The sequence below is a fragment of the Dasypus novemcinctus genome, chromosome 2 (assembly GCF_030445035.2).
Source record: "Dasypus novemcinctus isolate mDasNov1 chromosome 2, mDasNov1.1.hap2, whole genome shotgun sequence".
Taxonomy (NCBI): Eukaryota; Metazoa; Chordata; class Mammalia; order Cingulata; family Dasypodidae; genus Dasypus; species Dasypus novemcinctus.
The window spans coordinates 189740733-189753894 of NC_080674.1; the positions used below are offsets into that span (position 1 = coordinate 189740733).

General features: G+C 36.8%; 1 protein-coding gene across 1 annotated transcript in view; it reads right to left on the reverse strand.

Annotated features, from left to right (window-relative positions):
• Window positions 1–708: 708 nt before the first annotated feature.
• CNOT6 (CCR4-NOT transcription complex subunit 6) overlaps window positions 709–13162 on the reverse strand; it is an 84883-nt gene continuing 72429 nt past the window's right edge. Inside the window, exons 10-13 of the mRNA XM_004456631.5 lie at window positions 12718–12872; window positions 11628–11858; window positions 8852–9054; window positions 709–4809 (exon numbers count right to left, since the gene is read on the reverse strand). Coding sequence (XP_004456688.2) covers window positions 4597–4809; window positions 8852–9054; window positions 11628–11858; window positions 12718–12872 — 802 coding nt within the window. The 3' untranslated portion in view covers window positions 709–4596. The remainder of the gene's footprint in view (window positions 4810–8851; window positions 9055–11627; window positions 11859–12717; window positions 12873–13162) is intronic.

A 13162-nucleotide genomic window follows, 5' to 3' on the forward strand; every position in this document is an offset into this window, starting at 1 on the left:
GTGGAATGGGTGTGGGAAGGGTAGCCATGGTGGCTGCTGGGTTTGGGGAATGGGAGGAAGAGATGAGATGTGGAGGCGTTTTCGGGACGTGGAGTTGTCCTGGCTGGTGCTTCACGGACAATTATGGGACATTGTAGATCCCCCCAGGGCCCACTGGATGGAACGTGGGAGAGTGTGGGCTATGATGTGGACCACTGACTACGGGGTGCAGTGATGTTCAGAGATGTACTTACCGGGTGCAATGGATGTGTCACGATGATGGGAGAGAGTGTTGCTGTGGGGGGAGTGGGGGGTGGGGGCGGTGGGGTTGATTGGGACCTCATATTTTTTTAATGTAATTTTTAAAAATAAGTAAAATTAAAAAAAAAAAAAAAAAGCATTTCTTTAAAATGTCAACTTCCTTCCAAAAGATGGGAGGAATGAGTGTCCATTTCTTGTAAGTACGAGGTATATGGTGAAAAAAAACAAAAAAATCCTAAATGCAAAAAGACTACCAGTTAGTTGTGTGAATATCAACTCTAACTTTGGCAAAGATATGATGTTATATAGAGTAACACAGCCAGTGAGGAAATACATAAGTTGAGACAATTTCCCCATATCACAACCCTGTCCCAGATGCCTTGGAATTTTAAATATGTGGTCTGCTCATTAACACTTATTTTTCTCCAAGCGCAGTACTGCAGCTATAGAAATTACACTGTAAAAATATTTGAAACAGATATTGAATTTATTGGTTGGCTATGAGTAGGAAAATACATTGGTAAAGAAAAGAGACCCTGTATATAAATATAATACTAGCTAGTTACAATTTGACCAAGAAGATTCCACTGAAGAGAACAGTAAAAGCCCTTGTTACCACCAGTTCATATTGTACATCCTCAGTTTCCCACTACCCCTATATCAAAGAGCTGCCTAGGCAAATGCAACAATCTTTGAGCTTAGTGCAGATAATGCGTTGGGTTTTGTTACATGAATGGTAAACAAGAGTTAGTCCAGTGCATTACACAATATAATGGACTGTGAATAAAGACTAAATACTCTATTTTAGACACTACTCCAACATACCAAGACATTTGAGTTATTAAAAATTTATGTAACCAAAAAGAAGAGCAAAGTGAACATCTTTAAAATACTGTTTATGTGGGGGGGAGAAGAAACCCTCGCTACAGGTGTTCTGAGTTACCTGTGACATTTTTTACGGGATATTCTGATTGTTTCATTCAAAGAAGAGACTGCTAAGATTGTTCTGCCTAGGGTTGGTTTCTGTCCTTATATGACATGACCCCAAAACCTTAAAAGTGCCCATGGACACTGGTTCCATGGATTTAAATATTAAATATTAAAGAGTGGAACATTAAAACTTGAATTTCTAATTGAATACCTGAATCTTAGAAGAGCTGTGAAATTTTGATTTCAACATTTAGAAGTGCATTGCACCCAATTTAATAATATCCTTAGGTCTCAAAGTGCTAACCAAAAATGAGTTTTCCTGGTTGTCATCAAATCAAATTAAATTAAAAACAAAAACTTTTCGTGGAGATATTCTTGGCCTTATCTTCTGGGACTATTAAAGCTGTACTCAACAATTTGTTTCTACAACTTTAAATTGTGCCATAAATTAATTTTGATGACCATTATTTAAAGTCTCAAAGCAAAAATAATCACCACTAATATGGCAGACTGTATGTACTTCAAGAGATTTACAACAGAAATTCAATGTCTCCAAATTTCTGATCTTTAAAATGGAAAACGCATCCAAATTTTCTGTAGAACATTCAAAAGATGGGTTAATCCAGCAAGAATACTGAAATTACAAAACGGAAATACCACCTTTATATTAGACTTATTACAGAATTTTTGAAAGAAATCTGCACTATGAAAACATACAGTTTTTATTGCATTTTAGGAAGTATGGATTCTTGGAAATTACTCAGGACAGAAAATATGTAAAGACTAAACCTTGCTTAACAAAAGTATTGTGGTCTGTTTTGGTGTGACTATTTATTCCTTAAACCTAAAATACTTCTTTCTCTCTTGAAGGTTACAGTTGTAAATCTATACTCTTGGTTCAACTTATTACTATCTAAATAAGGTGGAGAAGCTGTTTAAACTGACCCACAAAATGCAGTGTGCCTGGAAGAGGCAAGAACAAATATTTTCAAGACATAACAGGCCATTATATCTTACTATTCTGCCCCCAAATTTCAAATACATTGTAGACAATAACAAAGACAGATGAAAACATTTTTTGTAAAGCTCAAACCTTTAGCATCTAACAAGTGCACTCTAGTTCCAGCATCTATGAAAATAATACCACCCTCCAATTAACAAATACAAAATGAGTAAGTGCTTCTCCCCCTCCCCTTCCATAAAGCTTTCTGGACCTGTTATTACATAATGCAGATCATAGGAAGAGTAGCTTCCTTTGTCTGATCAGTCCAACCTGCTCCAGCTCACCCTCACTGGGAATTGTCATGATGCACGTTACCAACACAGTGTTTAGGAAAAATGAGTAAACACACCTTTTATACACACTTTAAAAACAAACAAAAAAACCCACAAAAAAGCTATGCATTGGTTCTACATCAATAACACCAGCTTTCCAATGTACTGATTATAAACAGGACGTGTTTGGTGTCAGCACAACTTAAACAAAATAATAAAAAAAATTAAACACACACACACATCACAACAAACTCTAAAAAAAAAACCTCAAAGGGAAAACCAGGTCCCAGACAAAGAGTCAAGATCAAAAGCCCTCTGGAGAGTTTAAAAAAAAAAAAAAAAAAAAGAATCTTTGAATTTTAAACAGTATGTAATTTTATTTTCTCTTAAAAACAGAATAGTAAGCACATTTACGTGCTGAACATTTTCATAAAATTTTAGGTCATTATCCAAAATGACTCATTTTCTGTATAAAAATTGTTAATAACATTCAACAATTTTTTCTTAATGCTCACATGGTGTCCTTTTGCTCTCCTGCCTGCAGTTGAAACAAAAGCAGTTAGACTAAGCTCTCTCTGAAATAATTTGATTTTTTGAGAGAAAAATGAATGAGAACAGAAGATGTATACAAGTAACCTTGTAAAGTTAAAGCTGGCTTTACATCTTTAATCTACTAATGGCACTATGGGAAAAACACAGGGTATGGTACAATATAACTTTATCTTGGATGACATATTAAAATGACTTAGTCACTTTAAAAATGATCTGAAGAATTGTCTTAGGGACCCACTGCATCTAATTTATACTGCTTCATAAACGGAAAATCACTTAAATAAAAAAAAAGGAATGCTTAAAAAAAAATATCACCACACACATAGAGACTAAGGAATACATGGAAAACAAAAAGAATTCACATGATAGTAGTAATTCTGGGTGATGAACAGCACTGTGCAATGACACCAAGAAGCAGTGCTTGAATCTGGTGAGCAAAGACCCAGGGACCCACCCTCTGAACATGTTCCAAAATGTGATATTCAATGCTTCACAATGGAAAAAAAGCCACAGCTCATACAAAAGCATTTTCATAAAATTCTCACAAATGTTAAACAGTATTTAAAAAATATAAAAGAGGATGCACAGATTTTCTCTGCATGCACAGGCAGTGCTTGGTGAGAACAAATTTAGGCAGGCACAGTGGAGATAGGACAGGAAGTATCTCAAAAAGAAGGTAAAGAAGCTGTACCTAAGCAGCTGTAGTTTTTCTTAACTTAAAAAAAGTTAAAGGTTTAAAAATATCAGAATGTACATATAACATCCATTACATTCAGTCAATAAATGCCTACAGATCATTCACTGCTCAGCTTATCTGTCCTGGTAGATAGTTTTCATAAAAATTCAGCAATTCATGCATAAGTTGCCTCTGGTCAGAGAAAATGTCCTAAGGTTTAAACAGATTTAGATTTAAAAAGCAATGTTCTCAATTTAAAAATAAAGTAGTACAAAAGGGCTAACAAAAACCCTAACAGTGCAAATCATTAGCAGAGAAAGTCTGTTGCAACTTCTTTTACAAGCTGGCCTTTATAACACATGAAACAGGTTTAAAAAAAAATTTAGCCTTAGTTTACAATACAATCATTTCCAAATTTGATTTTTTAGTACAAAATTTCATAAATCAGGTCTTCTGTGGATCATATACAATCATAAAGGCTAAATTCAAATTCTTTATTTTACAAACAAGTCTGAAAAAGGAGGGAGTAAAGTATGGAAGAATGGTCTCTGGATGTTACTACTGGCCTCAAAAAAGTAGTGCTACAGATTTCTGTGCAAAAAAGAATATGCTGTTCAAACATTTTCCTATTTCAAGGCATGAAAACATTATATTGGATAGAAGAAACAGGAAAATTACTTGTAACAAATTAAAGATAGGTGCAAACACACCAATCCCTGTCTAACAGTATATAAAGCATATTGGGCTCAGAATTTGTCTGTTGCTAGCACCTGGCTTTTATATTATATCCTTATCAAATAACTGGATTGAAAATTCAAATCATCATCAGAAAAAAAAATCCCTAGTGGCCATACCTCACTCCCCTATATTCAGATTTTTACGAGTTTACAAACAAAATTGAGGTTGTCCTTGAAGGTACTTGACTACCTCCTGCCAGGAAGGTGAATGCCATTAACTTGGGGCAGGAAAGGCAGTAAGAGCTCCAGTTGTGCAAAAAGGGAGAAGTGGTCAGAGGGGATGAGTGGGTGTGGGCAGCCGCTGATATTGTTCTCAACCAGCCAATGGTGGTCCAGAGGCCCCAGGATGCCTAAAGTGTTCAGCTGAGGTTTAGAATAGAAGATGTAGTCAATTATACCCTGGAAAACAGAAAAAAAGAGACAAGGCATCCACATAAGATATCACTGAAAGCTTTCAAGACAGATCCCTATGGTCATGTTTGGGAAACAAAACAAAACAAAAAAGCAAAACAGAAAGCTTATTCTCTTGTAAATCAAATGATTGCAACTAAAAGTTGAATTCAATAAAAGTAAAGGAAGTTTAAGGGAGAGATGATATCATTTAGCCAATTTCTTGTTTGGAACTTTTCAAAATATTTAATGAGACCTAAAAGACCTTTCATCATATGGCCTCTGCTTCTCTTTCCTAACTTAATTTGTGCCACTTTCCTGTGCTCTACCTTGTTGCCATTCACCCCCTTCTGTGTATATGTGTGTGAAAATTCCCTGAAGGTGTTAAGTTCTTTCTCGCCCTAGGGCCTCCATTTACAAATGCTCTTCCCTCTGTTTGGAACACCACCTTCTACTTGTGATCTGGCTAATTCCAAACCTTCAAGTCTCAGGTTCACTTTCCAAAGATTTTCCTGAATCCTGCCTTCCATTCACCTAACTTCCCTCTCGTCACATCCGACTCTCTTCCCTCAATAATGCCTATCCCAAGGTGTAATTATAGATACGTTTGCCAGTGCATAAGCTCCTGTAGGGTAGGGATATTCCTCCATCTACCCCTCGTCTCCTCAGCACCAGGCATGGCACCCGGCTCACAGTGACAGGTGCTGGCTGGCCCTTCTGGAACGTCAGCCTCTCCTCTCCATGCTCTTGGCCAAAAGCATTTAAGCACACTCAAGTGTCTTCTTCCTTTTCCTTTACCAGCAACAGGAACAAAAGAAAAATAACCCTTCCTCTCCCCTACTCTTTGGTCACTATCCTTTCCTCCTCTTCAATCCATCTGCTTGGAAGAGAAGTCTAAATGCTGTCCTTACTGCCTCATCTCCCAGCTCTCACCAATATCTTCCTAAAGCTTAGCACTGGTTCCTTTTCCCTTCTACACTATCCTGGTTTCCCCCCTCACTCTTGATATTCCTATCACTTAAATGCTAGCTTTCTCCAGGATCCATTCCAGCCCCTCTTCAACTCTGTACGTTTGCGTTACCAGCGTGCAAAGTACTAGCTCTAGAGCTGTGAATCCTCCCAAGTCAAATGAGAAAAATTCCACAATTTTCATCACTTTCTCCAACGGGTCTCTAAACCACTTTCCCCTCCAAAAGGAAGAACCAATTAATACTATCAACTTCTAAATCTCTATCTTCAGTCCTTGTCTGTCTCCCCGGTTCAAATCTGTTTATCTGTATTTTTTAGGACATCCCCCACTTAGTTGTTTCACAGAGACTTCCAAACTCAATTTGTCTAAAAATGTACTATCTTCCCTGCCCAAACTTGTTCTTTCTCCAATAACTCTTATCTGTGAGAACAAAATCTGCCCAAAATAGAAAAACGGCAGAATCTATGATTCTTTCCTCTTTCTTTTTCAATGCTCCAACATCAAATCAATCACAAAATTCTTTTAATCACTGACCTCTTAAATATCTTTTGAATTGGTCCACCCTTCTACAAGTCTACTGATACTATCTTAGTTCCAACTATTATCACTTACTGCCTAGTCAACTCAAACAGCCCTTCGACTTGACTTGCCCCTCCAATCAGTTCTCCGGAGGCGCTAATATCAAACTCTCTCCAGTGCCTTAGGATAAAGTTCTAACCGCTCAACTCCACAGAGGCTCTTCCATTTGGCCCCAGTCAAACCTCTCCACAACTCCATGTGAAACTTCAACGTTACACCTCCTGCAATTCTTCATACTCTTTTGCATAAGGTGCTTGTACTCTCTATCAGAAACATTTTCTTACCAAATGTACTCTCTATCAGAAACATTTTCTTACCAATTCTTCACCTAATTTCTTCAAGATTCAATTTAAGCCTCCCTTCTTATAAGAAGGGCTCCATGACCTCTGCATAGCAGGTGTCTGTGTGACATATTCCTGTGACACCCTATGTCACATCAGGCTGCCATAGCCTGTTTACAGGCCAGTCTTCAGAACAGAGAGTAAGTTCCTTTAAGGGAGCCGTGTCATACCCATCTTTACACACTCCAACCTCACAGTGATAGGCATGAAGAGGACTTTAGCTTTGGTACTACATGAAGATGAGAGATCTAGAAGGTAAAACTTACACTGACCTTAAAAATGTGACATCTCAGTTTTCAATTACCTCATAACATTAGTTTTCACTGCAACTGATAAAACAATTTCAGAGAAAAATTATGCTAGTGAAGAGAATTAAGCAATCTTATGCTACTGGACTATCCTTTCCAATGACCTAAGGTGAATATGGGGAAGTAGAGTGAAGACCAATTAACTTCACATTTTATACATGTGACAATAAAAGTTTATTTTAGGTTGGTTTTTCTCCTCTGATATCACAATTTTCAAGTGGGTCCTTGCTCCTTTAAGTTCCATTTGCAAGACTGTTACCAACTTATTGTTGGTATGGTACCATCTCACTTCCCTGGCCATTACTCACTCAGCAGCCCCAACCTCAACTCTCTGAGCATGACTGTAGAAAGGGGTACTAGAGGGACAAACAGAGGTCATCAACTCTCTGCTCTACAGAGTACTTAAGTACTCTACCTGAGTACTTAAGACTCCACTTAACCTCTTTTTTATGCTCTACTATATAATCTGATCCAAATGATTATTTTATCAGGAGTCTAGAATTTTAAAAATTGGCCTTTAAGAGAATAGACATACAAAAAGTGGCTAAAAAGAACAGCTAAATACAAGGAAAGTAACACAGTCCAAACAGTCACTGATATAAAAATGATGAGTTATGAACCAAAGGCTGTACACTGTTAACAGTTAATTGTGCAAAAAGGCATGTAAGTATAAAATACATTTTAGATACATTTAAAAATGGCTAATATAAAATACATATGGTACTCAAAGGAATACAATTTCAGTGAAGTTAAAATATGAGCTGATACCTCACCCTAACTGACACCAAATTCGATATTATGGTACTGCATATTCAGCTGATAATAATGAGCACATAAGAAACAATTGTTTTAAAAAATAGTAAAAGTTAAACTCGGGAATTAATACCATTATTTGACCTGATATTGTCACCTGGAAATTATTCTAATAAAGTAAGGGTAAGACACCAATGATGTGGAATTCTACAGAAGGATAATAAAAGAATATTGTTACCAACTAATTCAAGCTTATTCTAGTCTGAATATATATATCCCTATTTTAACAGAATATTAAGATGAAGGTACAAGATTCTCTAGTAAAATGGAGGTTTTAAAGCATATAAATCTCAAACCTAGAAGTGGATGAGAACTGTGGTGCAGATGCAACAACGTCCTTTGTGAGCTACAGCAGATGTACTTCACTACTGCAGGGTGGTGGGAATGTGGAGAAGCATGGAAAAAACACAACTGGAGTGACCTATGGACTGTGGTTAACAGTAATAATGTAATATTCATGCATCTATGCCAAAGATGTACTGTGTTGATAATAGGGGAGTAGAGAAAAAGTATGCCAAGTATACACTATGGATCTGATAATAATCTGATGGTATTATCTCGAATCTGTAACAAATGTTGTACCATGGTGTGATGTGTTCATAGAGGGTGTTATATGGGAATTCTGCTCATGTGCATGGTTGTTCTCTAAGTTTACAACTTCTGTCATAAAAATATATGTGTGGGACCCCTGTATGATATGCATATTTGCTTTGTAAGTTCACAACTTTTACTATACACTTACTGTTTATGTATTTTCATGTATAAATGATATAAAAATAATAATAGGATGAGTTGGGGGAAAAATATTTTGGTTAGTAGTAATATTTTGAGGATGCTCTTTCATCATTAGTTAAAAATGTTTTATAACAATGCAAGGTATTAGTGGTAGGGTGAGGTATGAAAGCCCTGTATGATGTTATGTATGTTTGTTTTGGAAGTTTACAACTATTACTATACACTTATTGTTTATGTATGTTTATGTATGATCTACATCAATAAATTAAAAAATAAAATAAAAACATGTAAATCTCAAAACTTACCTTGAAATCAAATGTATAATTTGTGTAAGGCATCAGGCCATTCTCATAGGCACTCTTTAACTTGAAACCATGAGTGATCCTTCCATTGGTTGTTCCATTTTTCCCATTACAGCTGAAGTTTGTAAGACTTTCATTATATCTCAGCTCCTTAAAGTCTTTATGATTTGTTTCTACTCCACCAGTGCTCAAATATTCTACAACACCTATAATGAAGATAATTATACTTTATTATCAAAGTCTGTGTAGAATATACATACAGTATACAAAATGTAACTAAAAAAGACCATGCAATAGTAAATTAACAGTTTTAAGCCACACAGACTCCCCCCTACTTTCTAAAATGTTGCATTTTCTATTTTACATTTGCCAGTACTTGTCTAAATCCATTTTTAATCATAGAGTACTGAGTATCTTATACAATTCTTTTTTCTTTATTTAATACTATATCACATGTTATTTGTGTCTTTCCAATGATTATTTTTTAATGGTTACATAATACAGCTGGGCTGGTAGATGACATTTGCTAAACTAGTTCCCTTATTTTTAAAAATTTAAGTTGCTTCAAATTTTCAAAAAGAGTAACATGATGGGCACTACAAACACACTTTAACTTTCAATGAATTAGTTACCAAGAATGAACATTTCTCCATGTGTTAACTAAGAGACTAAAATTTTTAATACAGAAATGGGTCTTTTTTTTTGTCTGTATTTTTTTAATGTTACATTTAAAAAATATGAAGTCCCCATATACCCCCCACCCCCCTCACCCCACTCCTCCCCTCATAACAACAACCTCCTCCATCATCATGAGACATTGATTGCACTTGGTGAATACATCTCTGAGCACCGCTGCACCTAATGGTCAATGGTTCACACCATAGCCCACACTCTCCCACGTTCCATCCAGTGGGCCATGGGAGGACATACAATGTCCAGTAACTGTCCCTGCAGCACCACCCAGGACAACTCCAAGTCCCGAAAACGCCCCCACATCATCTCTTCCTCCCACTCCCTACCCCAGCAGCCACTATGGCCACTTTCTCCACACCAATGCCACATTTTCTTCGATTACTAATCACAGTAGTTCCAGATAGAATATCAGTAAGTCCACTTTAATCCATACTCTATTCCTTCATCCTGTGGACCCTGGGATGGTTATGTCTACCTCACATCTATATCAAGAGGGGGCTTAGATTCCACATGGATGCTGGATGCAATTCTGCTTGCAGTTGTAGGCACTCTTGGCTCCCTGGTGTGGTGGTTGACCTTCTTCACCTCCATGTTAGCTGAGTGGGGTAAGTCCAATAAACCAGAGTGTAGGAATTGCAAGTCTATTGAGGCTCAGGGCCTGGTTACCACATGGTCAGTTCACAGATTCAGGTCCCTTGGGTATACATTAAACCCCAGCACCAACTACAGTTCTGGTAAAAGTAAAAGGAGAGACTTGTGGACAAAGATCACATCTAAGTCCAGCTCCATCGCACAGAAACACAAACTCCAAAGTAGGGCCTACTGAGATGGCACTGAACTCCATCTGCCATGACCATGGAACCTGTGGGTCTCTGTAGCCCTCAGCAGAACCAATACCTGGGGTTGTATCTACTTTATCTGTCTCTGGGACTCTGCTCAGGTGTGCATAAGGGGAACCCCTCTGATAACCTCCCGGCTCTTTTTGGAGACTCATAGCCATATAAACTCATTTGTCCTTTCCATGTCCCCCTTTTATTCAGGTCAAAATGCATTTTTAACTCCTGGTATTATATGTACATTGAGATATTCTGCTGGTCCGAGTTGACCCTTTTATTCAAGGTCATTTTCTAGTTACATCATCAGCTGTTACTTGGTAGTAATCAGAAATGGGTCTTAAGACAGCGACTATGTGACTACTTTTCTTGCCCCTCAGATATGTTGGTGAGCTCTGGCCAGAGAATAACCTTCAATTGCTTCAGGAGCAATGATCCCAAAATAGCCTCATGAGATGGATTAAAGAATTACAGGATCTGAGATACCTTTACTTTCCCTGGAGAAGAATTTTAACAGAGTTTCTACCTTCTTAATGTCTCATATCTATGGTGACGGCAATGATGTGATAATTAAACCACCCCAAAGTGTGTCAGTGGGACAGGTGCATGGGCATGCATAAAAGTAGAAGGAAAGCGCTCTTGTGTGTATGAGAGTATAAATGAGGAGTTGAGAATACTGAATTTGATATTACAAGGGCTATGATTTAATCATGTACTAACAACAAGGTCATTAATGACTATGCACTAATGATGTTGGAAAAGTACTCAGGAACCAGACGCTGTAGGTAGTCTTCTACTTAAACAAAATCCAGATCCTCTGTTCATTTTTGGTGTTGTTAAAATCACTTGTCTGAGCTGTGTAAATAAAGGGGTCTCAATTTTCATTGGAGGTTTATTTTTCTAATCAAATCCACCAAAAGAAAATTTGAGATCCTATTAAATATGGCAATATTTACAATGTGATTTTATTACAACATGCTGGAATACCAAAGGAACTGCCCTAATAATTTTTTCGCAGAGACTCGATTACAAATGACTTGGGGATAATAAAACACAAGTCTATGTTCTTCAATGACCTGTTTCAAGTCATCACCTACATGTGGACCAAAGATGGTTAATGTCCTTCCTCCACTTTAGAGTCTATTACAAATTGAATTTTCACCGTGACTACAATTGGAATTATCAGAAACAATACATTACAAAAACAAGTTAAGGTGATAAAGTAATCAATACAAAAGGCATTCTTTTCTTACCAGAGTCTGGCAAAGAATTAAGATCTGCACATAACACAAGTGGAATAGTTCCAAGTTCTCCCAAGGCATTGGATTTGAGGCTTCGAGAGGCTTTATCAATAATGTTCTTTACTTCTGAGAGGAACATCATAGTTTGTACCAACTTCACATCAGAGTATTCAGGGTCCCAATGCATATGTGCATTAGCCACAAGAATAAGCTGTTTTTCTGTTCCAAGATGCGGCTTTCCAGCTATAATTAGATAAAAAGAAAGCAAACAAACAAAACAAAAACCCACCCATCAGCCCATATATTCTTAGAGTATGTGAAAGCAAGTGATCTCAATCTCAGAATAGACAAGGACCTAAAAATTTCCCCCCTGATGACAGAATCTACCCTACCACAAACTTGATAAATAAGACAGCCAAACCTCTGGTTGAACGTTTTCGGCATAGGGCATTCACTTGAAACTTCTAGTCTTAGCTCAGATGTCCTAAACTGAGCCTCACACAAAAAAATTCTACACCCTCTTTTTTAAGATAGCCATTAAGCACTCTCTCTCTCTTATCTTTTCTATCCTTTCAGATTTAATATCCCCAGTTCCAATTGTTCTTCAAATGATAAAAGTTTAGGTTCTCAGCAAAATCGTTACTTTACATACACTTGTAATTTGAAATAAATGGTCCATTTATCTAAAACTCAAGACCTTTAAAATGACTGTAAGTAGGTCAGGAAAAGAAGTTAGCTTACAGAATATTCTTACTGACAAGCAATTATGTAAGTACATGGAGTTAGTTCTTATCTCTGAGCAGTTATTTTAACTAATATTTACTTCAACATTCTTGGGGGCAAACCAAAATGTTTTTTTGACTTTAGCCCTTTTAAGATTTAGAATACTTTTCTGGGCAATGTTTTTTCATCCTGACTTTGTGGTGGAGAAAAAGGAATATGACATTTTAGACAAGATTTAAATTCTCACTGAGTTTCTTCAGGTGTTAGACAAGATCATTAATACATAAAGAATTTTTTGTTTTCTACTCTTTTCAAAGATGTCAGCTCAGAACATTTAAATTTTGGAAGTCAATTTCACAGACGTGAAAGGGTCACTCACATGACACTTCAATCAATTCCTTTCGAAGTTCTAGCAGTACTGCAACTCCAATGTTATCTTTTGTCATGACTCTGTTCAGCATAGCTTCAGACCCTTCTGAATTTGCCATTGCTAGCTGATTAAATTCAACAGTGTGTTTCTGAACCAAAGTAAATCTAAAACAAAAACAAAAACACACACACAAACATAGAATTGGGAATACCAAGATGTGGGAAATGTAGTTTCCCCAAATGTCCTTAACAGATATGATGGCACTTAAATTGCATTATGGCAAATCCTCCACATACTTAACACCTAGCTTCCCGTCTCCACTTAAAAGTTGTTCTCAGTTTGTCACTGACATAAATAATATTTTGAAGTACCTTTACAACTTAAGATAAAGCATTCATCTTCTTTGTAGGTTTCATGTTGAAATATTCCATCCTGTAATTTTTAAGCAATTCTT